The sequence below is a fragment of the Gekko japonicus genome, unplaced genomic scaffold (assembly GCF_001447785.1).
Source record: "Gekko japonicus isolate JY-2015 unplaced genomic scaffold, Gekko_japonicus_V1.1 scaffold4235, whole genome shotgun sequence".
NCBI classification, from domain to species: domain Eukaryota; kingdom Metazoa; phylum Chordata; class Lepidosauria; order Squamata; family Gekkonidae; genus Gekko; species Gekko japonicus.
The window spans coordinates 29,651-56,322 of NW_015175500.1; the positions used below are offsets into that span (position 1 = coordinate 29,651).

The 26,672-nt window shown below is 47.1% G+C and overlaps 1 protein-coding gene across 1 annotated transcript in view; it reads left to right on the forward strand.

Annotated features, from left to right (window-relative positions):
- Positions 1–26,672, forward strand: part of ESF1 (ESF1 nucleolar pre-rRNA processing protein homolog) — a 73,473-nt gene that overhangs the window by 21,009 nt on the left and 25,792 nt on the right. Inside the window, exons 6-10 of the mRNA XM_015426006.1 lie at positions 2,234–2,386; positions 10,306–10,420; positions 12,249–12,372; positions 18,243–18,404; positions 24,810–24,934. Of these exons, the coding sequence (XP_015281492.1) occupies positions 2,234–2,386; positions 10,306–10,420; positions 12,249–12,372; positions 18,243–18,404; positions 24,810–24,934 (679 nt within the window). The remainder of the gene's footprint in view (positions 1–2,233; positions 2,387–10,305; positions 10,421–12,248; positions 12,373–18,242; positions 18,405–24,809; positions 24,935–26,672) is intronic.

Genomic DNA, 26,672 nt, shown 5'->3' on the forward strand with positions numbered 1-26,672 from the left:
CTCACAGGGTGTCTGTTGTGGGGAGGGGAAGGGAAAGGAGTTTGTAAGCCGCTCTGAGACTCCAAGTGAAGTGCGGGGTATAAATCCAATCTCCTTCCTTCCTTCCTTCCAAGCCGTGGTTCTGATAAGAGCTGTCCTTGAAAAAGAGCTGTTTCTGTCAGAGCTCTCCCAGCCCCACCCACCTCACAGGGTGTCTGTTGTGGGGAGGGGACGGGAAGGGAGTTTGTAAGCCGCTCTGAGACTCCGAGTGAAGGGCGGGCTATAAATCCAATCTCCTCTTCTTCTTCTTGCGAAGTATACCCTGTGGTGTCATGTGTTCCAGTTTCAATGCCTCTGGGAAGCGAAGTTTTTTCTCCCCTGCTGCCCCACAATCATTGTGGTGTAGTCATGTTCCTTTGGGTGTTTTCCCATCTTCTTTCCAGTTTTTCTCAAACCTGCTTGGCTCTGAAGCTTTGGGAAAGACTGCAGTGATCCAGGCTGGCCACTTTGTGTGGGGGGCAAACCAGATTTTCTGGCTGCCGTGGCAGCCCTTTCCCCCGAACCTGTCCCCAGGAGAGCCATTTCCTCTCCTCACCACTGGGGAGCTTTTTAAAAAAAATCAGCACTAGAATATTGTTATAGTGATATACTATTGTCATTATAAGTGTAGGATTTTCTCTGAATGCCTAGCTTTCATTAAACAAGTGAGTCTCTAGCTCTTTCTCATGCAAATATATGCCTTTTCCCTTATATCTCCACAAAGGAAAGGTCTGGAGACTTTTTTTGACTGATTATGCTTATCTAATTCCCTCTTGAAGCTGTCCATGCTTGTAGCCGCCGCCACATCCCGTGGCAGTGAATTCCACGTGTCAATCACTCTTTGGGTGAAGAAGGACTTCCTATTATCTGTTCTAACCCAACTGCTCAGCATTTTCATGGAGTGCCCACGAGTTCTTGTATGGTGAGAAAGGGAGAAAAGAATTTCTTTCTCGACCTGCTCTATCCCATGCATAATCCTATAAATCTCAATCATGTCACCCCTCAGCCATCGTTTATCCAAAACGTGAAAGCCTTGGTGGCCCAGAGAAAGGGGGGGCGGGGTTGGGGCATGGGTGGGCGTGGGAAAGCCTGCCATGTGAAAACCCCATTACTGCTGCTAAAACCCCATTGATGTGCGGAAGACACCTTAATTTGCAATGACCAGTTATTTTGCAGTAGTCCTTTGCCACTAGATGGCGCTTTCCCCCAGCATTGGATGCCTAACAGTGCTCTTGCTAGGGCAGAAATGCGTAGTCTGTTCCGTCCTGGAAATTGGAAGAGGGAAGCATTTGTTAGCTTAAGCACTTCTGCTACTCGTGATTTGGGGGAATCAAGTGAGGTGTGGTCCTTACCTGGAGAGCAAGGCGTTCTCCGTGCAGCGACCTCTGTGGACAGGCTGTCATTGACTGCCTGCAAACACTACTCTTAAAGGGGAAGCATAGAAGGAATTGTCACCGCCTCTCGTTGAAGTGCTACTTTCTTGGCGGGTTAATTGTGCCCTAGATTTGTATCATCATGCAAGTGACCCCTAGCTGTGGGGGGGATGCCCGAATCACAGCCAACAGCCCAAACCCCCACAAAAGAAGAAATTATAGGTAAAATTACGGCCAACAGCCCAAACCCCCACAAAAGAAGAAATTATAGGTAAAATTATGGAAACAGCGGAAATGGATAAATTGAGTCTAGTTTTGAAAGGTCGACTAGAAACAACGTTTGGAAATACCTGTTCAAGATTCTACAACTGGTATGAAGATCGATATAAATAAATTGCGAAGTATTAAAACTTGCTGAGGACATATAAGGTATTAATCTGCTGAGATATGCAGAATTCTAACTACTGTTTTAATAATATAAAATGGAATATATAAGCTATAACAAATAGGCAAGGTGAATTTGTAACAGATGTAATTCGCGCATTGAATGGAATGCCCCCGTTTGTGTTTGTTTGTTTGTGTGTTATGAAATTTTTTTTTTAAAAAAAAAAGATTCCAACAGCAGAATCCTAACATCTGTGAGTTCCATGTGTGGAACAGAGTTTCCCTGTTTCTTTTTTGGATGCCATGAATTGGGGATTCGAACCTGGGTCTTCCAGATCCTGGTCTGACACACGAACCTCTATGCCCCACTGGCTCTAATGAAGGGATTAGATTGCGGTGCATTCCTTCACGGCTCCTTAATTTCTGTCACGTTGACTCAGCCCTCTCCATTTCTGCAGCATTTATAAGGAGACGCTGAGAGAGTACCAGTTCAAACGACTGAGGTATTTCTACGCCGTCGTAGAATGTGACTCTGCAGAAACGGCCAATAAGATTTATGAAGAATGCGACGGGCTGGAGTTCGAGAGCAGCTGTTCGTTTGTGGACCTGAGGTAGAATGACCGGGCAGCCTGTGTAATTTTTTTTAATTTTAATGTGTGTGTGTGTGTGTGTGTACATGCGTGCCTGGAAGTCATGATTGACCTCTGGCGACCCCTAGTGGACATTCAGAGAAGTGACTTGCTATTGCCTGCCTCTGTATCCCGGCCCTGGTATCCTTCGGAGGTCTCCCCTCCAAGTACTTGCTGGGGTCGGCCCTACTTAGCTTCCAGGATCTGACGAGATCGGGCTTCCCTGGGCTATCCAGGTCAGGGCATGTAATTTTTTTTTTTTTTTAGAATATTAGTTAAAAATCATTCGATTTAAGCGTCTTCTCGCGCTGACGCTACAGGAAGTGCTTAAGGTTTCCAGCGCGATGGGACTCTTCGAGTGTCTTCAGGGGACTCAGGTGTGAATGGCAAGGGCCTGGGAGCTTGTACAGCAGAATTCTGCGCCCACCCCCAACAGGGTGTAAGCGGGAGTTGCAAATGTTGAGCCTCGTGCCTCGCCTGGGTTTCTGCATCAGCCTAAAGCTCATTGGTTATTTGGTTGGAGGTGGGACGAGCAGAGTGGTGTGAAGGGTGGTGAATGGTATACGTCCGGTTTTTGACGACTCCAGCCACGAAGCTGCTGTAATTTCCGTAACACCCTAAGAGAAGCCAGTGTTGGATCGGGCCAGTGGCCCATCCAGTCCAACACTCTCTGTCACACAGTGGCCAAAAATACCAGGGGCCATCAGGAGGCCTACCAGTGGGACCAGAACTCCAGGAGCCCCCCCAAGCACCAAGGATACAGAGCATCCCCTGCCCCAGACTTCTTCCATCCCCGGTGCCTGGAAGTCATGATTGACCTCTGGCGACCCCTAGTGGACATTCAGAGAAGTGACTTGCTATTGCCTGCCTCTGTATCCCGGCCCTGGTATCCTTCGGAGGTCTCCCCTCCAAGTACTTGCTGGGGTCGGCCCTACTTAGCTTCCAGGATCTGACGAGATCGGGCTTCCCTGGGCTGGGCTACCCAGGTCAGGGCATGTAAAAAAATATGTTTTTTAGAATATTAGTTAAAAAAATCATTCGATTTAAGCGTCTTCTCGTGCTGATGCCACGGGAAGTGCTTAAGGTTTCCAGCGCGATGGGACTCTTCGAGTGTCTTCAGGGGACTCAGGTGTGAATGGCAAGGGCCTGGGAGCTTGTACAGCAGAATTCTGCGCCCACCCCCAACAGGGTGTAAGCGGGAGTTGCAAATGTTGAGCCTCGTGCCTCGCCTGGGTTTCTGCATCAGCCTAAAGCTCATTGGTTATTTGGTTGGAGGTGGGACGAGCAGAGTGGTGTGAAGGGTGGTGAATGGTATACGTCCGGTTTTTGATGACTCTAGCCACGAAGCTGCCGTAATTTCCGTAACACCATAAGAGAAGCCAGTGTTGGATCAGGCCAGTGGCCCATCCAGTCCAACACTCTGTGTCACACAGTGGCCAGAAATACCAGGGGTGGGGCCAGGACACTAGAAGCCCTCCCACTGTTGCCCCCCCCCAAGCACCAAGTATACAGAGCATCCCTTGCCCCAAACCGCCAGACTTCTTCCATCCCCGAAGACTAGATCTGTGTGGTTCTTTTCATTCTGCATTTCCCCAGAAAGTCAGACAAAACTTCAGTCTCAATGGCAGGGCCCTGGTACCGAATACTCCGCAGGGCTCAGGGAAACGTTAGTGTTTGCAGGGCAGATGGGAGCATTCCCTGACCTGGGTGGCCCAGGCTAACCCAATCTGGTGCTGGAGGAGACTCTTGAGAGTCCCCGGGACTGCAAGGAGATCCAATCAGTCAATCCTAAAGGAAATCAACCCTGACTGTTCCCTGGAAGGCCAGATCCTGAACCTGAAGCTCAAATACTTTGGCCACCCAATGAGAGGGGAGCACTCACTGGAGAAGAAGACCCTGATGCTGGGAAAGACTGAAGGCCAAAGAAGACAGGGACGGCAAAGGATGAGATGGTTAGACAGTGTCACAGATGCAATGAACATGAAATTGAGCCAACTTCAGAGGACAGGAGGGCCTGGCAAGATCTGGTCCACGGTGTCGCGGAGAGTCGGACTCGACTGCGCGACTGAACAACAACAGCAACAACCCAATCTTGTCATCTAAGCAGAGTCGGCCCTGGTTCGTATTTGAATGGGAGATCATCAAAGAAAACCAGGGCCACTACGCAGAGGCAGGCGATGGCAAACCCACCTCTGAACGTCTCTTGCCCTGACAACCCTCGAGGGTCTGTGACTTGGGGGGGGGGGGGCGCGAGTCCAATAAATGTATCTTGGACACTAGTCCAAGAAACAAATCTTAAGGAGGAGAGTCTAAAGTAGATTCCGAAAGAGCCATCGCCACAAGCATGGTCTTAATGGGCCAGTCACCAGTAGTGCCCACCGATCTCTTCTCTCGAAGTGAAGTCAGAAGTAGGGAAGAATAATTTCGACGGGCTCACTGCACAAGTTTCAGAGAACGCAGAGGAGCCGAGGAAGGAACGGGGATGGAAGCACCTCTCGGGGTTCGTGGAGGGGTCAGCGTCACATGGTCCTCTGGAGGGAGAGGATTTCAGTGCCAACTAATTCAATGCTATCCAAAGACTTAGATCATTCTTGTTTTCTCAGTAACCTACTACTATGGGGTCAACAGTGGGAGGGCTTCTAATGTCCTGGCCCCACTGGTGGACCTCCTGATGGCACTGGTATTTCTGGCCACTGTGTGACACAGAGTGTTGGGCTGGATGGGCCATTGGCCTGATCCAACATTGGCTTCTCTTATGTTCTTATGTACTAAGATATTCCATTCCTGATGACCTCCTTAGTTCTTCAACAAATAACTCAGATCTCAGAGTATGGTATCTAAGCATGACGCTCTGTTAGATAGACACTCAATTTTAAAATCACAGTCTGCTACCTGGTTTAAATCATTTAAGAATGATCATTTTAGATCACCTTACCTGGTTAATATAGATAACCATAACCTTAGAGCAGCTTTTACATCTCTGCGCTTTGAATCAATGCCTACGGCCGTACTGGTCAGCCGCTATAGTAGAACACCCAAGGCACAGCGTTCATGTATTTGTGGCTCTTCTGCTATTGAGGATCTCTCCCGTTACATTTTTGATTGCCCATTGTATTCCCAGCCTAGGTCAAAAATTTTATCTGGTATTTTACCAGTCTTAAGCTTTTACTCAGTCCCAGAGAAGATTATATTTTTGTTAGCCGATGCCAATGCTGATGTATCCAATAGAATGGCTCTATTCGCCTTGGATGCAAGGAAAATACGGGCCAACGCTGCTCCTAGCTAATATTGATTTTAGTGGGTATGTTGTGAATTAATTAACTGTTTATAACTTCGGTTTTATGGATTTATAATGTTTTAGACTGTATCTTATTTTATACAATTTTCTATGTTTTATTGCATTCTTCTCTGTTCGTGGTTTGTAATGGCCTATGGCTAAATACAATAAAAACCTTCTTCTTCTTCAGTGCCAATTCACTGGCTACAGTTTTAGAACACGGCAAAGCTGCTTCTGCATAAAACCTTTATCATCATCATCATTATTATTCTTATCTCAATTTTAAACCACCCTCCCCTGGAAACACCGGACTCAGGGCAGTGTACAAAAAGGTAACACATACGACACCTTTAAAACAAACTGAAACAGATAAAACAGATATGTCATAGACTCCAATATGTCATAAAGACCACGAAGATGAACAGGTTTAAAAGGGGATTAGATAGATTCATGGAAGATAGGTCTAGCAGTGGCTACTAGCCATGGTGACTGAGGGGAACCTCCACATTCAGAGGTACTAAGCCTCTGAATCCCAGAGCCAGGAGGCAACATCGGGGGAAAGCCTCGGCCTCTCTGCCCTGTTGCCCATTTGGAGGAACTGGTTGGCCACTGGGTGAGGCAGGATGCTGGGCTAGATGGACCACTGATCTGATCCAGCAGGGCTCTTCTGATGTTCTTATGTTCTTGACATCAGAAGAAGGCCTCAGCCTCTATGACCTGTTGCGGCCATCCAGAGGAACTGGTTGGCCACTGTGTGAGACAGGATGCTAGAATGGATGGACCATTGGTCTGATCCAGCAGGGCTCGTCTGATGTTCTTATGTTCTTGACATCAGAAGGAAGGCCTCAGCCTCTATGACCTGTTATGGCCATCCAGAGGAACTGGTTGGCCACTGTGAGACAGGATGCTAGAATGGATGGACCATTGGTCTGATCCAGCAGAGCTCTTCTTATGTTCTTATGAAGGCCTCCGTCTCTATGCCCTGTTGTTGGCCGTTAAGAGGAACTGGTTGGCCACTGTGTGAGACAGGATGCTGGACTAGATAGTTGGTCCACTGGTCTGATCCAGCAGGGCTCTTCTTATTCTTCATTTTTTGCCAGGTTTTCAAAGACCTTTCATAGCTGAGACTCTGCTTCATGCATTCTTTCTCTTGTCAACACATGGATTGTATACGACAGTTCATACTCTTTGTATATTTAGTTCAACACAAATATATCATGCTTATATGGTAGTGGCATTCTGAACACTGGGTGCTGCTGTACCGCCCTTAGACAAACATGGCATCTTGCTTCCGTCATGATAAACCCAACTTTGACTTCCACTTCTTTGTTGGCACTATCTGCAATTTTGGTAGCATGTTCTATTGCCCCAGGTTCCTCTTCTCTCCGTTAATTATTCCAAGTTATTCCAGGATTTCAAACTTCCATGAGACGTCATGAGGTACCAACAACGTTCTCAAAACGTCTGCTCAAAACACACCCTCCTAAAGCTCTCTAGTGTGGTCCTCAACTACCTGCACACATCACAATCCTTCTGACCAGTTTTAGTTGACACCACGTTGATTCCCCTCAAGCCTTAGGTGTTGAAATCTGTTTTCTTCCAGTTATGTGGGTTGCCAAGGCAACATCAGTAGGGATGGATTCTTCCCCAGAGAACAAATCCAGAACCCACTTGTGATGTCGGCTCAGAACCTTGGCCACCTGGTCAGTTGGGAGCCCAGTCCAGATTGGTCAACTGACGGTTGGGCCAGCATCTAACATGGCAGGAAAACTCAACATTACAGCTTATTCAATAATAAATAGTACTACATCAGTAGTACAACAGGGAGAATGAATCTGGAGCTGAAACCAGACCAATGTCTGAGAAGAGGGTAGGGAAGATTTTATCTCTCCTTCTACAGCTGGGAGGCTAGGGGTGGGAGAGGCATAATTACAAATTCCGTCGGCATAGATGGGGGGGGGTCAGAGAGATTTGGCCGGCCAAAGGGGGGGCGGATTCCAAAATAGCTCACCCTCAGGTGGTGAAAACGTTCTCATAAATCCTTAACCTCACGTTAGGAATTCTCAGAGGGTCGCTGGTTCTCCTGATCTGCCGTTCTCCCGCAGGTTAGATGCAGCCGAGAGTTAAATGTATCTTCAGTCTGAACTTGCCCTCTCAACAAAGCCTTAACTTTCACCTTTCAGCAAGGTTTGCTGCAAACTAATTTCAAGTTATGCCAAACTGCCAAACAAATGCCACATTATTGCCTTCTGTGCTTTGTAAAGCATGAAGAGGGCTAAAAGAAGTGAAAATACCAAATTGCGCACGACGGGATGGGTTCCATGGGCCACGAGAGTAGCGTCACTCACGGAATGGAAAGCGTCTTTGTTTAAAACATTCCCAAGCCCCCATTTCTCCCCCAGATGAGTGGGGCCCAACGTGGTCCTCTCTTCCTCTTGGACACATGAACACACATGAAGCTGCCCTATACCGAATCAGACCCCTGGTCCATCAAAGTCAGTACTGTCTGCTCAGACTCGGGCAAGGCCAGTATCGTCTGCGCAGATTGGCAGTGGCGCTCCAGGGTCTCAGGCGGAGGTCTTTCACATCACCTCCTGCTTTAACTGGAGATAGCGGGGATTGAACCTGGAACACTCTGCATGCCAAGCAGATATTCTTCCACTGACCCACAGGCCGTCCCCCTCCTACTATAGCCTGCTGTACCTCCCCACCCCAGACTTCAGCCCCAGGGGGACGTCAGAAACTTGAGCTGCCTGTGAGGATTTTGCAGGTAGAGAAAAGAAACTGGCGGAAATCTTGCATGAGGAGAACAACGGATAGATAGATGGATGGATAGATAGATGGATAGATAGGCTAGATGGATAGATAGGATAGATTGAAGGATAGGATAGATGGAAGGATAGGATAGATGGATAGATGGAAGGATAGGATAGATGGATAGATGGAAGGATAGGATAGATAGATGGATAGGATAGATTGGATAGATTAGAGAGAGAGATAATAAAAGAGACACCAATGTTGAATAAGGCCAATGGCCCATCCGGTCCAACACTCTGTGTCACACAGTGGCCAGAAATACCAGTGCCCTCAGGAGGTCCAGCAGTGGGGCCAGGACACTAGAAGCCCTCCCACTGTTGCCCCACCCCCAGGCACCAGGAATACAGAGCATCACTTGCCCCAGACCGAGAGTTCCTGTCTATACCTTAAGGACCTACGAACATAAGAGAAGCCAATGTTGGATCAGGCCAATGGCCCATCCAGTCCAACACCCTGTTTCACACAGTGGCCAAAAATACCAGGGGCCATCATGAGGTCCACCAGCGGGGCCAGAACTCCAGAAGCCCCCCCACTCTTGCCCCCCAAGCACCAAGAAGACAGAGCATCACTGCCCCAGACATAAGAACATAAGAGAAGCCAATGTTGGATCAGGCCAATGGCCCATCCAGTCCAACACCCTGTTTCACACAGTGGCCAAAAATACCAGGGGCCATCATGAGGTCCACCAGCGGGGCCAGAACTCCAGAAGCCCCCCCACTCTTGCCCCCCAAGCACCAAGAAGACAGAGCATCACTGCCCCAGACATAAGAACATAAGAGAACCCATCCAGTCCAACACTCTGGGTCACACAGTGGCCAAAAACACCAGGGGCCCTCAGGAGGTCCACCAGCGGGGCCAGAACTCCAGAAGCCCTCCCACTGCTGCCCCCCCCCGCACCAAGAATATAGAGCCTCGCTGCCCCAGACAGAGTGTTCCATCTATACCTTGTGGCCAATAGCCACTGATGGACCTCTGCTCCACCTGTTGCAGGTCTAGAGTCCGTGTAGCCAGCCGATCCTAGGGTAGACGCAGAGCACCATCAAGAGAGTGAAGCTGGTAGCACGGAACTGTCCTCCCTCCTACCTCCGCCTATCCAGGAGATGTCGGGGACTGACGTTCCAACTTCATGCCTGCAAAGAAAAGGCCGAGGTCAGGCCTGCGTCCTCCAAGGCCTTATTATGTGTTCCAGCTCGTGAAGGTTGTTCTCCGTCTTCTTCAGTTCAGCACCAATAAAAGGAACGTAACCATTTGCACTGGAGCTGTCCTACTGGATCAGACTACTGGTCCATCTAGTCCAGCCTCCTGCCTCACACAGTGGCCAACCAGTTCCTCTGGAGGGCCAACAACAAGGCCGAGAGGCCGAGGCCTTCCCCTGATGTTGCTTCCTGGCTATGGGATTCAGAGGTTCAGTGCCCCTGAATGTGGAGGTTCCCCTCAGCTACCATGGCTAGGAGCCATTGATAGATGTCTCCTCCATTAACCTGTCTAATCCTCTTTTACAGCTATCTGTGCCCGTGGCCATGAATCTAGCTATCTTCTATTCCTGTGGCTATCACTACATCCTCTGGTAGCGAATTCCACATTTTAATCGCTTAGGAACCTAAGAACAGCCCTGAACACTCCCAGTGTTCAGCAACAGGGTCATCCTCCTCTCCCTCACTTAGCCTGAACCACAAGGTCCCTGTTTATCTGGCGGCCAGTGCGTACAGCATTATTTGGAAGGGAACCGGGGCGACGGCCGTTTTCTCCCTTTGAAGGCGTGCGACACGCGATTTGAACAACACTTGCTTTTCTTTTGCCTTTCAAGATTTATTCCAGATGACGTGACATTCGACGGCGAGCCAAAGGACGTGGCCTCAGAAACGGACGGAGCGCCGTATAAACCCAAGTTCTTCACGTCTGCTGCCGTAGCGACATCAAAGGTACCTTAATGATGTTTTCCTAGCCCTTCAGAAGGGCTTCGGCTTTGCGTGTTCTTAATTTGTCGGTTATGTAAATACAGCCGTGATTGCGCTGAGGACGGGAGGGCTCTTGGAGTTGTCAAAAGCCAGGCCTGAACTGTTTACAGACCCCCTCCCCGAGGGGGCGGGCGGGCTAGTGCCCGCAATTCGATGGGGCCCGTCTTTTCATCACGCAGATGCCAGGGCACGATCGACAATGCCGACTGACGATCAGAAGAAATGGAAATTAACAAAGGGATTTTATTTTGTTGCCCTGTTTCCTTTTCAATCTGCGTGCTGAAGTACAGGACTCCAAAGGCACTTGGACGTTCAGGCACGTCCCCTGGACTCACGATCAAGATGTTTCTGTGCTTGAAAACAAAATATTTTAATCCCCTTGTTTAAAAAAAGAAGAAGCAGCAGCAGCAGCAGCAGCTTGATGTGGAACAGATTCTGAAATTGGCTTCTTTAAATCTCGCTTTGCAGTTTATGGACACAGTTTATTTTCCCCAAAGAATTAAGCACCTCTGTTTGTGAAGGTGGTTTGTGCTCCTGAGACCAACTTGTCTGTTTTGGCATAAGTCGTTTGTATAATATAATTCGAATCTGTAAGGGAAGATGCTCTTTAATGGCTATCATGCTGTCAGATGAAAGAACAAAGCTTGAGTCTAGCGGCACCTTTAAGACTAACAAAGTTTTATTCAAGGTGTAAGCCTTTGTGTGCACGCCCACTTCTTCAGATACAATGGAGTGGAAGTTGCCAGTCCATACATATAGACAGAGGGTGAGCAGTAAATTAGCATACAGCATAATGAACGGTTACCATTTGTTTGGGTTTAATTCGGGTGTGTGGGGAGAACACAGTGAAGGAAATAAATACATCAGAATTGTACCTTGATGGGTAGACGTATCCTTAAATGTAGAATAACCAAAGAGATCACGGAATAAGTGAGTAGAAATTAGTCAGTGGCAACCGTGCTATATTTACAAAGATAATATTACCGTTTTATAGATTTTCAACAAATAGATCAATACTAATACATTTCTGTACATTCGTACAAGAATACACATCACAAGATGATTCCACAGTGGTGGTGCTTCGGTCTAATGGAGAGGGCGAATTTGGGGGGGGGTGGTATGAAGAGGGTGGCGGCTACAAGCATGGACGGCTTCAAAAGGGAATTAGATAGGCATATGGAGCAGAGGTCCATCAGTGGCTATTAGCCACAAGGTATAGATAGGGGCTCTGGGGCAAGTGATGCTCTGTCTTCTTGGTGCTTGGGGGGGTCAACAGTGGGAGGGCTCCTAGTGCCCTGGCCCCACTGGTGGACCTCCTGATGGCACCTGGTATTTCTGGCCACTGTGTGACAGAGTGTTGGACTAGATGGGCCTTTGGCCTGATCCAACATCGGCGTCTCTTATGTTCTTAGTGTTGACAAGCACAGTCCAGTCATCTAAAGTTCTTACAAACAGTAAACTTTCTTTGTGTCTTCCTTGTACTAATATTGGATTGTAGACAAACAGCATAAAGCATAAAAATAGCACAATCCAATATTAGTACAAGAATGCAGATTTGTGACCTTTATGCTATTTGTCTACAATCCAATATTAGTACAAGGAAGACAGAAAGAAAATTTACTGTTTGTAAGAATTTTAGAGGATTAGTGAAGGGTGGGGTTTTAAATCCAATCTCTTTTTCTCTTCTTCTTCAATCCAACATGGCTTCTCTTAAGCTCCTAGTTTTATGTGGTTTCAAAAAGTGTGTTGAGAATGCACGATCTAACAGAGTTCTCTTTTGCTCTCCCTTAAGGTGGACATCACTTGGGATGAGACGGATCACGAAAGAGTCACGTCCCTGAGCAGAACTTTTAGGAGAGACGAACTGCTGGACATGGACTTCCAAGCTTACTTGGCTTCGTCCAGCGAGGAAGAGGGTACGTCTAACTGCCCGTGTTCTGTGCAGCGCGGGAGCGAAAAGCTAGTTCACAAATCTCTTTCTTTTCCTTTCTCTCCCAAATGAGAGACTTAAATAAGTAGTCACTCTCTCAATAATGAAGCTTTTAGGGTTTTTAAAAATCCCCAATCTCTCGCTAAATGAAACTGCAGTCCAGTTTAGCAAATCACACAGACAGATTTAAAACCTACAAAACGGAGGGTTTGGTTAAGGGACCGAGTCGCCCTGCTTTTTAAATGCATTCCTGAGGGAATGTGTGTCCACTCACCAGTGGTCTGAAGAAGAGAACTCTTGTGAACATGCTCATGTTCAAAGCGGTCAGGAATTCTCCCTAAGCAGGCTGTCTTGGGATGCAGCGATTGCTTTCTTGCGTGTGTGTGTGTGTCCCCCCACATCCCCGCCCCGGCTCTCTGCAAATCACCCTTATAGTAATTTTTGCATCTGACTCTCAGGCAATGTTTGAATATGTGGTCTGAATTTCTAACCTAACAGAAAAAGCATGAGTTTTAAACTGCTAGAACTGGGATTAACTGCACGTTAGGCTGCACCCCTGTGTTACCAGAGGTGTGGTCATCCAGCCACACCCACCTTTCCCTTATTCTGTTTACCTTGTTTGTTGTCAAAACCCAGGGCTTTTTTGTAGCAGGAACTCCTTTGCATGTTAGGCCACACACCCCTAATGTAGCCAATCCTAATGAGTTTCTGCTATCGGGTGTGGCCTATATGCTAATGAGTTCCTGCTGGGCGTGGCCAACTCAGGAGCCAGACGGAACTCCGTTCCTGTGTGTTCCTGCCCCAAAATAACCCTGTATATGGCTATTTCGGGGCAGGAACGCACAGGAACGGAGTTCCGGCTGGCTTCAGAGCTGGCCACGCCCACGACAGCCAAAACCTCTGCGTGCCTGGCTACAGAGGGAAGGCCTGGAGAGCAACCCCCCCCCCGCAACTCTGAGATGGTGGGTTGGGGGGGGGCTGGAAGGATCGGGGAGGTATTTAAATGCCTCCCCGTGCCTTCTCTGGCCTGCCCAAGGGCCGGATTGCCTGGGCTCTCTGCAACTGCAGGGCGCCCAGGCAAGCCAAGGGAAGGCAGTTTAAGCTGTCTTCCCCTCCCTTCAAGGGGGGGCTTGCCCGGGCTCCCCACCAAGGGAAAGCATGGGTGTGGCCTAATATGCTAATGAGCTGTGTTGCCGGGTGTGGCCCAATATGCTAATGAGTGTCTGCTCTTGGGTGTGGCCTATTATGCTAATGAGTTCCTGCCAGGCTTTTTCTTTTTACAAAAAAAAAGCCACACACACACATTGAGCATCAAAACTTGTCCTTTTTTCGAAAATGCTCAGAACGTGCTTGTAACAGTGTAGTTCTTGAAAAAGAGCAGTTTCTGTCAAGATTTCTCTCAGCCCCGCCTACCTCACAGGATGTCTGTGGTGGGGAGGGGAAGGGAAAGGAGTTTGTAAGCTGCTCTGAGACTCCTTTGTGTAGTGAAGGGCAGGGTAGAAATCCAATCTTTTCTCTTCTTCTTTTCCTCCCCTGCCCCAAATTTTGTTAGTCTTTAAAGTGTTGCTGGACTCTTACCCTTTTCTACTGTCTCAGTTAAGTAGTGTTTTTACTTAAGTATTCTGTTTCAAAAGCCTACTTAACTGAGACAGTAGAAAAGAGCGAGAGTCCCGGAGCTCCTTAAAGACTAAACAAATTTGTGGCAGGGGAGGAGCTTTCGTGAGTCATGGCTCACTTCTTCAGAGACCGGCATCTCTTTCAGGTATCTGAACAAACAAGCAGTGACTCACGAAAGCTCCTCCCCTGCCACAAATTTTGTTAGTCTTTCAGGTTCTGCTGGACTCCTGCTCTTTTCTACTGCTATAGACAGGCTAACACGGCCTCCCATCTTGATCTACTTAGCTGAGAGTGTGGGATAAATGTTATCTAAATAAAAATTAAATCTGCATTTCTTATGTGGCACTTCTAAAAGCTTCCGTTTGCATCGGTGTTCAGGAGTGGTCCTCCTTGGCCTAGGGTCGTAGGCGTTCTGAGATAAACTCAGGGGTTTACAACCAACAATCCCTCTAAACTGTGGAGTCTTGTGAGCAAAAATCCTACTTTGTGAGCGACTGGCATTAAAGTTTGGTTGCTGCATAGAATAGTTTGCTCTGGAGCCCTCCTTCCTGAGCTGAGGCAAAAATAGGTGAGCCGGAGGCTAAAAAACTGTGAACTAACTCACACTAGCTCAGCTTAGAGGGAACGCTGGTGACAGCTTACCACCAGATTGCTATGGATTCTTTGGCCCTCACTTTTGTGGAGCTGTCCTGTGCACATCTGTTTTCTTTTTATTTAAAGTCCAGGGATGAGCATGTCTGATGCTCATTTAACAGCAAGTAAAGTGGTCGAAAACTCTGGTCAGTAGTTTCCAATCTCTCTTTTTTTAAATAAAAGGCTGATTTCAGATGTTTGCATTTTGCTAAATGAAGGCCATTATAGGTGAATCACAGGAACGAAACAGCTCCATTAAGTAGGGACGCCAGGTCTAATAATCTACTTTCTCCCCCCCCTTTGGCAATGCCCTCTTCCAGATTTTTCTTGGTTAATGTTTTGTTTTTTCCAAAGACAGTGCCCATTTTGTATCCATTTGTAAAAGAAAATAAGGAACGATCCAACCAAAATTAAGCTCTTAAGTTCCATTCATTTCAAACGGAGTAGTTACAGACAAGTACTTAATACTCCCATTGAAATCTGTGAAATTTAAATGTGCATAAATTGGTTGGATCTTGTTCAAAATGTGGGCTATTTTGTGCAAAGAGATTAGTTCCGGGTAAACCATCACACTCCAGGTAAACTATCAAGATCCAGTTTGGTGCAGTGGTTAAGTGTGCAGACTCTAATCTGGGAGAACCAGGTTTGATTCCCCACGCCTCCACTTGCAGCTGCTGATGTGACCTTGGGCAAGCCCTAGTTCTGTCAGAGCTGTTCTCTCAAGAGCAGTCCTCTCAGAGCTCTCTCAGCCCCACCTACCTCCCAGGGTGTCTGTTGTGGGGAGGGGAAGGGAAAGGAGAATGTAAGCCGCTCTGAGACTTCGAGTGAAGGACGGGGTATAAATCCAATCTCCTCCTCTTCTTCCTCTACATGTTCTGGATTGAAATGTCACCAAAGGCAGCCCCAAGTAAGGCACATCGCGGCCATCTAATCTCAAGGTTTCCCATCACTTCCGTTTGAGTAGTTGTATCAGCTGATCCAAAGTGGGGCTTAACTAAATGAAGGTGGTGTCGGGGAAATCGTTTTTAGCCACCAGGCCAGATTCAAAGGCATCCATTGAAGCTGATGGGCAGTAGGTTCAGGACGGACAAAAAGAAATAAGGCATAAGAACACAAGAGAAGCCAATGTTGGATCAGGCCAATGGCCCATCCAGTCCAACACTCTGTGTCACACAGTGGCCAAAAATACCAGGTGCCATCAGGAGGTCCACCAGTGGGGCCAGGACATTAGAAGCCCTCCCACTGTTGACCCCCCCCCCAGCACCAAAAATACAGATCGTCACTTGCCCCGGAGTCCCTATCTATACCTTGTGGCTAATAGCTACCAATGGACCTCTGCTCCAGATGCTTATCTAATTCCCTCTTGAAGCCATCCATGCTTGTAGCCACCACCCTCTTCATACCAAACCCCCCCCCCAAATTCGCCCTCTCCATTAGACCGAAGCATTATAACTTAGTGCTCTGAGTTAAAAGTCTTGTAATTTTTCCCTGTCTTTGTTTTCATTGCGATCCCGCAGGCGACACGTAAGTGCCCCTTTCAGCGGCAGTTAAAAATCCCGGTTTAAGCTGTGTCACCAGGCCAGGCGCGGGCTGGCGTATTTTCAACCTGGAAAGTTTTGGACTTTAATAACGTTTTCAAAAAAAAATCAGCTTTCAACAGAACGGTACTCAGCCATTCCTTTAACAGATTCCTGATGTTTTACCCATTGAGCTATAAGGCACACGACAGAATTCCGAGCGGTGTGTTTATTGTGGCATCGAGCACAAACAGGGGAGGGGGGGAAAACAAACCTCAGCAGTTTGACTAAAAATGTAAAAGCTGCCATAGACGGAAAGAATGTTCTGTATTTACTCGCATGTGTTCACAAAACACTTGCAGATATTGTATATAAAAGTGGTAAATCTTTAATTTATAGAATCATAAGAGTTGGAAGGGACCTCCAGGGTCATCTAGTCCAACCCCCTGCACAATGCAGGAAACTCACAAATACCTCCCCCCCCCACACCCCACAGTGGTCACTTCTTGTATACCTCACCATTCTCCCCAGTGGAGCCCAAAGCGGCTTACAGCATTCCCCTTTCCTCCTCTTTATTCCCACAACAACCCTGTGAGGTAGGAGGAGGAGATTGGATTTATACCCAGCCTTTCACTACCGAAGGAGTCTCAGAGCGGCTTACAAACTCCTTTCCCTTTCCCTCCCCACAACAGACAGCCTGGGAGATAGGTGGGGCTGAGAGAGCTCTGACAGAAACTGCTCTTTTTCAAGGACAGCTGTGACGGAACTATGGCTCGCCCAAGGTCATCCAGCAGATGCGAGTGGAGGAGTGGGGAATCAAACCCAGTTCTCCCAGATTAGAGTCCGCGCACTGAACCACTACACCAAATTGGTAGATGAGGCTGAGACAGTGTGACTGGCCCAAAGTCACCCAAGCAGGCTTCCATAACAGAGTGGAGATTCGAACCTGGGTCTCCTAATTCCTAGTCCAATACTCTTTAACTACGACACCACCCGCCACAGTCATTCCACGATTCTTCTATTATGACTGGTGGGCAGTCTATTCCGGCAGCCATTTCAGTCTCTGCAGCAAGAATAGGAGTGCAGCTGCTGTATGGCGCAACTCTTTGGAGTGAAGGGATAGTGGGGCTATACAGAGGGCTTGATCTGGTCAAAAGTATCAAAAATTTAAATGAAATGGAAAACCGATCTCTAGTTGCTGGTGCTGTTCGTCGGCACGGCCTCACGTGTTAGAATTTGGCCTCTGACTGGGCCTCTTCTGTGGATTGTTCTTGCATTCCTTACTGTTCTGCCACTTCAGAGATTATCTTTTTGATGGGCTTGGCTCACAGGGTGTCTGTTGTGGGGAGGGGAAGGGAAAGGAGTTTGTAAGCCGCTCTGAGACACCTTTGAGTTGTGAAGGGCGGGGTATTAATCCAATCTCCTCCGCTCCTCCCCTCACTGAAGAAGATAGCTTGGATCCAGACTAGATGTTTCTGGGCCCAAAGGCACAAGGACTGTTCTTGGGGGAGAGGGGACCCCCAGAAGTAGGGTTTCAGGAAACATTTTGGGTATTTTCCCACAGAGGTGGATGAAAATGACTGTGTCTGACTGTGTTACTGTGTGACACAGAATGTTGGACTGGATGAGCCATTGGCCAGATCCAACATGGCATCTCTTGTGTTCTTAAACGTTAGTGTGGTTCCAACCTGTAATCAGTGACTACCAGGAGCAAGGTAAACAGCTCCATTTAAGAGTGTGATCGTCAAGACTGACGTGAAAATTAGTTGTTCTGTCTCTGAAAGAAGTGAACAGGTTCGTGGAAAGGGGTTCCTTATCTTAATTCATTTCCGAGCATAAGATTATGTCCAGGAATGCACTGATCTGTATAACCAGGGAAGACTCTGTTTGACCAAATTCTGCACTTGCTGTGACACAATTACTATGCAGTCCGAGGATGGTTTGGGGATCATTGTGGTCTAACACGGAACAGAACCTCCAGCCTGTTTCTTGGATGTTTTTGTTTGTCTGTCCCAGCCATATTGCTTAAAACAACTATGCCTATTTTGAGGTTCTCATGGTTTCTGGGGTCCCCCCCTCTTCTTTACAGAGGAGGTTATAACGCCGTCAGCAGACCTTGCTGGACACAAGCATCATCACAAAGACGAAGAAGAGCAAATTGCAAAATACAGAGAACTCCTTCAGAGTATCCAGGAGAAAGAGAAGAAACATCAAGAAACGGATATGGAAATGGAGATTAAGTGGGTTCCAGGTGGGCTGCTTCTATTACTTGCAGTGTTAATTCTTCAAGTCTTTTCCCTTTCTAGTACCAGTCAGCTTCAAATCATCTGTAGAACTATGCAATAATCCCTCAACAGGAACTGGCATGGCTTTATTTAATTCTCCATTCAGAATGTCCTAGCAAAAATATTTAAATATTTGTCTAAGGCTAAGCTTTCAGACTCGATGTTTGCTAATATATTCTGCTGAGATTTGAATCGCTGACGTGTCTGAGTAAAAAAAATATTTGAGACAGAAGGTCTATCCAAGTTTGTTTTCAACAGAAACTAAGAGCACCTCTTGGCTATTACTTTTGTAGTCAAGATGACACACACACACCCTTAAGTGAAGTGGGTTGTCAGCTACTGACCCTCGCAGGCCTTTGTGTGTGGCAGAGGTTCCCAATGAGCGTGGCCGTTTGCACAGTGGTGTTTCAGTAACACTCATAGTTAAACTTCTCCTTCCTGCATCAGTTAAGTAACCTTTATTTCTTTGTAAAAGCCAGCATTCACTTGGGCCATTGGCGTTAAATGGAAGAAAATACTTCTAAAGCAGGCAAAATAATAAAGTGGAACACACACAAAGACCTCCGAAGCTCCTGTATCCTCTTCCCTCTCTTGGCTTCCTTCTCTCCTTCTCACCCACCAGCCAACCTACCTTTTCTGTGTTTCCCCCCTATCTTCAGCTATCTTTATTATTTATTAACTTCATTTATACCCAGGGCTCTTTTTGTAGCAGGAACTCCTTTGCATATTAGGCAACCCCCCCCTAACGTAGCCCATCCTCCAAGAGCTTCCAGTAGCCCCTGTAAGAAGAGCTCTGTAAGCTCTCGGAGGATTGGCTACATTAGGGGTGTGTCGCCTAATATGCAAAGGCGTTCCTGCTACAAAAAGAGCCCTGGGCTACACACCCCTAATGTAGCCAATCCTCCAAGAGCTTAGAGTAGCCCCTGTAAGAAGAGCTCTGTAAGCTCTTGGAGGATTGGCTACATGAGGGGTGTGTCGCATAATATGCAAAGGCGTTCCTGCTACAAAAAGAGCCCTGTTACCCAACCTTTCTCTCCAAAGGGTACCAAAGACTCCATTTTATCGTCACAGCACCCCTATTAAGTAGGTTAGGGTGACAGTATGGGACTGGCCCAAGGTCACCCAGTGGCAAAATGAGGATTCGTACCTGGGTCTCCCAGATCCTAGTCTGAACCTCCAATCTTTACACAACCCTGGCTTTCATGGGGTGGCTTCTGTTAAACAATAGCGAGCCAGCTGGGGCTGTCTGGCCGTAATGAGTCCTCTCTCCAAGGTGAACACAACCCTGGAAAAGGCCCTGCCCCCTCTCCCTGCCATTTACAGACAGAAACCCAGGCTTCAATGCTGGCAATACTGTTCTGGTTGCCTAGCAACTCCCACAATGGCCACTGCTGAGGGTATTCATTTCCTAAAGATACAAGTGCGATGATGGTGATAATATATTTTGCTGCAAACCTTCTCTCATGTTTATTAGCAGGATTTCTCTTGTCGATCCATGGCCCCAGTCTTTGGATTATCCACAGTGGGGGCCACATCGAGAATTAGATATATTGATGATTCCAAGAGTCTTTTATCTCAACCCATTTCAAATTATTTAAGATGGAGTCAGCCACTTTCTGACACCTCAGGCAAATGTCTTCTAGGGAGAACGAAGAATTAAACTTTTGAGGAAACTTCCATCCTTCCGCTGGACAGGGAGGAATTCTACCACACCTTTAGATAAGGCCTAATTAACAAAAAAAGCATAACCTGTCAAACTGCTGGCTTTGGCAGAGAGGAAGTATGCAAGGAAATTAACTATATAATAATAATAATTAAGTGCTACAGAGTCGCAGCCGACTTTTGGCAATCCCTTGTGGGGTTTTCAAGGCAAGAGATGAGCAGAAGTGGTTTGCCATGGCCTTGCTCTGTGTAGCAGGAAACAGACTTGCTTGACTTGCTCTGTCTTGGTGCTTGGGGGGGGGGGCAACAGTGTGAGGGCTTCTGGTGTCCTGGCCCCACTGGTGGACCTCCTAATGACCCCTGGTATTTCTGGCCACTGTGTGACACTGAGTGTTGGACTGGATGGGCCATTGGCCTTATCCAGCATTAGCTTCTCTTATGTTCTTATGTCTGGGGCAAGGGATGCTCTGTCTTCCTGGTGCTCGGGGGGGGGGCAACAGTGGGAAGGCTTCTAGTGTCCTGGTCCCACTGCTGGACCTCCTGATGGCACCTGGTATTTTTGGCCACTGTGTGACAGACAGAGTGTTGGACTGGATGGGCCTTTGGCCTGATCCAACACCGGCTTCTCTTATGTTCTTAGGTCCTTAAGGCTGGGGCAAGGGATGCTCTGTATTCTTGGTGCTTGGGGGGGGGTCAACAGTGGGAGGGCTTCTAGTGTCCTGGCCCCACTGCTGGACCTCCTGATGGCCCCTGGTATTTTTGGCCACTGTGTGACAGAGTGTTGGACTAGATGGGCCACTGGCATGATCCAACATTGGCTTCTCTGTTATGAGAATGTGTTGTGTTTGGAGGGGTGTTGTGTTTTTTTTGGGAGGGGGAGGGAGCCCTTAAGAGATGAAACTGATCAGTTTAAATGGACCAGGCCAGAAATACCGTGCATAGCTTTTAAATTATATGTTGAAAGAACCCTTTTAAAAATGTGAATTACTGTTTAGATTACTTCAAAAGAGTAGGTGGCACTATTGGCCTAATATTGGTATTAAAAATGTCACTGTGGAACAAAGGAAGGGGATGCCAAGCTTGAGGGGAATGACACACGCACTACTTACCTGGGATAATGATTTGCCTATAATGTCATTAAACTGAAAAGTTGGACGTGTCGAATTATGGCACGCGTTTCAAAGAACGGGCGCCAGATCGGACGGCCACATGATGGCCGTCTGTCTCTTGTGAGGTGGCAGAGGTTTACTATGGCATTACCGCCTCAGTCTCATGTGGAGAACTATTTTTGTGAAACGCTCTCCATGTGGAGGAAAAAAATAATAATAAACAGCATATGTATTTTTCTCCTCAGGGTTATTTTTTGCTCTGGAGTTCATGGCTCCCATTTCCCCAACAGTGTCTTTCTTGTCTTTGGTAGGCGAAACCAAAAAAAATCCCAGTTCTGTGAGGGGAAAAGTAACTGAATCTTACGTGTGCTAAAGAACATTCTGAGGTGTCCAGTATGGCTCGTTGCTGTGTTTGAACTTCTTCACAGATGAATAAGAGATTTTTTTTTGATGGCTTGTTTTTTTAATCAGTGAACATGTGCATATTGTAACCATAAGCTCTGTTGAAAGCAGGCGGCTCTTTTTGTTTCTTCAGCTATGTACTGTTCAGCCCCCTCAGACAAACCGTTTCATTACTTGGAAACGGTTTGGGCAGCAGTTTCTAAGAGAATCTAATCTTTGGGGGGGGAGTTGAATCTCTTTCTGGCTTCATGAAAAAGCTCTGTTACCCTCCAAGCCCGACTTTTCCAGATGGAGCAACTGATTCTGTTTTCTACACAGCTGAATAAGAGATCTTGAAAACTAGTTTTTTTTCTTTTTTAGTACTCCCTCATGGTATAGTTCAGCACATAAGGACATCAGAAGAGCCCTGCTGGATCAGACCAGTGGTCTATCTAGTCCAGCATCCTGTCTCATGCAGTGGCCAACCTGTTCCTCTGGAAGGCCAACAACAGGCCGCAGAGGCCAAGGCCTTTCCCTGATGTTGCCTCCTGGCTCTGGAATTCAGAGGTTCAGTGCCTCTGGATATGGAGGTTCTCCTCTGTCACTATGGGTAGTAGCCATTAATAGACATCCTCCATGAATCTATCTATAAGAACATCAGAAGAGCCCTGCTGGATCAGAACAGTGAAGGTCTATCCAGTCCAGCATTCTGCCTCACACAGTGGCCAACCAGTTCCTCTGGAAGGCCAACAACAGGCCACAGAGGCCAAGGCCTTCCCCTGATGTTGCTTCCTGGCTCTGGAATTCAGAGGTTCAGTGCCTCTGGATATGGAGGTTCCCCTCTGTCACTATGGGTAGTAGCCATTAATAGACATCCTCCATGAATCTATCTGTAAGAACATCAGAAGAGCCTTGCTGGATCAGATCAGGGAAGGTCCATCCAGTCCAGCCTCCTGCCTCATACAGTGGCCAGCCAGTTCCTCTGGAAGGCCAACAACAGAGGCCAGAGCCTTCCCCTGATGTTGCCTCATGGCTCTGGGATTCACAGGTTTAGTGCCTCTTCACGTGGAGGTTCCCCTCAGTCACCATGGCTAGTAGCCATTGATAGACTTATCCTCCACATAACCTTATTCCTTTGAAGAAAAACATCTTATTCGGCCATCACCACATGATCACTGAAGAAAGGCCATCGTCATAGTTCTACAGTCAACAATTCCAACTATCAGTTCTTACAGCTGCTCGATATAAAGCAGTTTATGAAGCCACTTGATAAATTCAAGCAAATTAGAAGATAATTGTTTGACTTGTTTCATTCTTTTCCCCAGTACCGTCCACTTCAGAATGATTTATTGGTGTGGGTTTCGGCAGTTTCCATAGTCATGCTAACAAATATTTTTTTAGGGTAATCAGATTACTTTCAAAGCTTTGAATCTTGGGTTTCCTTTTCTACCGGAAGTCCTCTGTTTCTAATTTATGAAGTGCTCTTCTATTACCAAAGCAGCTATTAAGGTATAATAAATAAGAAGGCATTATGAATGTGTCATCTTTTTCTCCAGTGAAATTGGTCGCTCATGTGGGAAAAAAGAGTGTATAAATAAAAGTCTTACTTGGAGAAACTGAAGAGGCTTTAAAATGAATTATATGTGCATACCACCCCATTACTGTGTAAGCTTCCCAATTCGTTGTGGTTCTTCATATGTCACCAGTTAATCGAACTCAGTTTTGTGTCTGTCTTTCCATCAAAAGGACTAGAAACTTTTTAAAGTGTTGACTAGCCCATTGATTTGAGCAAAATGTATGTATTTAATTCATTTTTACCCCACCAGTGGGGATCCAAAGCAGCTTACTTTGTTCTCGTCTCCTCCATTCTATCCTCACAACAACCCTGTGAGGTAGGTTAGGCTGAGAGTGTGTGACTGGCCCAAGGTCACCCAGTGGGTTTCCATGGCATGATTTGGGATTTGAACCCGGGTCTCCCAGATACCTGTCTGACACTCTTAACCCCAGTATAAAATGTAATCCAGGCTTTTTTGTAGGCTGTAGAGGAGATGAAAAACAAGAGTAGACCTGAACAGGGTTGGTCTAGATGGGAAAGAGAACTGTGAACTAGCCACCTATTGGTCATTTCAAACTCCAGCCAGTTTGGTGTCGTGGTGAAGTGCGCAGACTCTAATCTAGGAGAACCGGGTTTGATTCCCCCACTCCTCCACTTGTCCCTGCTGGATGCCCTTGGGGCAAGCCATAGTTCTGGTCAGAGGTGTTCTTGAAAAAGAGCAGTTTCTGTCAAGAGTTCTCTCAGCCCCACCTACCTCACAGGGTGTCTGTTGTGGGGAGGGGAAGGGAAAGGAGTTTGTAAGCCGCTCTGAGACTCCTTTGGGTAGCAAAGGGCGGGGTATAAATCCAGTCTCCACCTCCTCCTCCTCCTTTTTCTCCATGACCTCATGTATGTATTGAATGGGAAAGGTGATAAGATAGAATTCAGCAGATCGGGTCCTGGGGAGGCAATGAGGGGTGGTCCTCCCTGCCTGGTAAGCATGGAGAAGAAGAAGAAGAGAAGAAGAGATTGGATTTATACCCCGCCCTTCACTTGGAGTCTCAGAGCGGCTTACAATCTCCTTCCCCTTCCCCTCCCCACAACAGACACCCTGTGAGCAATGCTCCCTCTAAGCTGTGGAGGAGACTTGTGTGCAAAAACTCTACTTTGTGAGCTACTGGCATTAAAGGTGTGAGCGAGCAATTTGGCTCCTGCTTAATTAGTTTGCTCTGGAGCCATCCTTCCTGAGCTAAGACAAAAATGTGTGAGCTGAGGTTTGAAAAACTGTGAGCTAGCTCACACTAACTCAGCTTAGAGGGAACACTGCCGGTGAGGTCGGTGGGGCTGAGAGAGCTCTTTCGAGAACTGCTTGTGAGAGAACAGCTCTGAGAGAACTTGTGACTGACACAAGGTCACCCAGCTGGCTGCATGTGGAGGAACGAGGATTCAAACCCTGTTCTCCCACATTAGAGTCCGCGCTCCTAACCACCATACCGAACTGGCTCTCTTTGAGATCAGCTCCGTGGAAGTTCGTTTGACCCTACATCAGTATTCATACAGTAATTTCCCCCCAACTTATTGTTGCAACAGTGGGTGTGGCGCATCTCCTCTCACAAAGCTTTTAGAAGTACAGGTCTTAATTCATTGCTGTCCAGACAACGTGTTTTTTTTCTGGTTGACCCTAGGACTTAAAGAAACCGCTGAGGAAATGGTAAGACATAAGCTGGAAGGAAAGGACCAGTTGACTCCGTGGGAACAGTTCTTAGAAAAGAAGAAAGAGAAAAGGAAGATGAAGAAAAAAAATCAGAAGGTAGCGTATGTTGCAATCAAACTTTCTAGCTTCAGAAAACTCTTGCCACATAAGACTTGTATGACAAGAGTTGCACACTGAAGATCCTTGTCTTGTGGTAGCAGGCTGCTGCCAAAGCACCATCTTTAAAAATCCTCAGAGCCAATCCAGTCTCCGGTGCTCAGTCACTGGGCAAAAGCCCCATCTTCCCCCCCCCCCACTTTCAAAGAGCACTCGGTGGGTACCGTGTTGGGGACCCCTTGTGTAGAGAACCTCGGAAACCCAAGTGTCCCCTAGTTTAAAAAGCTGTCCCATTCCTTTAGTTATCTGATTCTAAAACTCCAAAGTTCTCAAGTGCCCTTTGCAGAAACTGTAAAGGCGGACAAGCGATTGGCCCGAGGTAGCCCTGGTCGTATCCTGCCTAACCACTTTTCATGCCGAACCAAAGGAAGGAGGGGGAGGGGGGTTCTGATTAACGGAAAATAAACGCATTCGCCAATCCAGAAAAAAACCTCCTTTGATCTCGCGTCCTTGATAATTTTTGCCTTGCATGAAGGAATGGTCATTCACGGTGCTGAAATATCACTCATGGTGAGCTGCCAGGCCTTGGACAGGGATTATAGCATTGCTCAAATAACAATAAAAAAAAAGATGAGCAGATTTTGCCTGCAGAAATTTTAGAAGCACTTTTTTTAAAAAAACACACACAATGGGAAAGTCTTCAAAGAAATACTTCTTTTGGAGATTCTTTTGGAAGGCTCACGACATTGTCTTCTGTCGTGACTGACTTGGTATCAGCAATAGAGTTTCCAGACATTCACCATAACCATGTCAAGGCTGCCTTTTGGTCCCTGCGGCATTTTGACTCCAGACAGGTGCCCCTTATTTTAGAAGATGACTGCCAAGGGGCTCTGTTGAACAGACTGGCCTGCAGTGTAGACCTTATTTTTTGAGATTTGATCTGGAAAAGGCAGCGGCAGACTTTGTTGTCCTGCGTGTTGATCAGCAGCTGTTCAATATGCCAGCAGTTTTCATAAAACTACAGATATAAGTTGTCAAAGGCTTTCACAGCCAGAGTTCATTAGCTGTTGTAGATTTTCCGGGCTGTATGGCCGTGGTCCTGGCCACGTAGGACCTTGACGTTTTGCCAGTACTGTGACTGGCATCCTCAGAGGTATAACACAGAAAGATGGAGTACTCTCTGTGTCAAAGTGCGAAGAAAATGGTAATGTATATCTACTCAGGAAGGTGGGGGTAGGGCTGAGTCATTATCCTGTAGGAGTTCCCCAGGCTGTGAACATGCTCATGGAGGAGCTTTCCTGAGGAGGTTCTTTTGTATATGGATTGTTTCCTGAGGAGGTTTCCTGTTTCCTGAGGAGGTCCTTTTGCATGTGGATTGGCTGTTGAAATTCTAATCTTATCTGTAGTGCTATTGTCATATATGGATATACTTTGGACCTTTAACTTGGTGAACAAGTGAAGGGTTCTTTAAATGGCTGGTGAGTTAATTGTCCATTAGGTTGGCTTCCTAGATTGTTGTTTCTTCCCCCCCCCCCCGAAGCTTATCACACCTGCTTATCACATCTGTATCCGACCTTTCCTCCTAGAAGCTCAGAGCCCTGTACAGAGCTTGGGTTAACAATCTGCTCTCGGCTTTTCGGCGGGCTTTGAGATTGAGCGTGGATATCAGCGAGCCAGTTTGGTGTAGCAGTTAGGAGCGCGAACTCTAATCTGGGAGAACTGGGTTTGATTCCCCGCT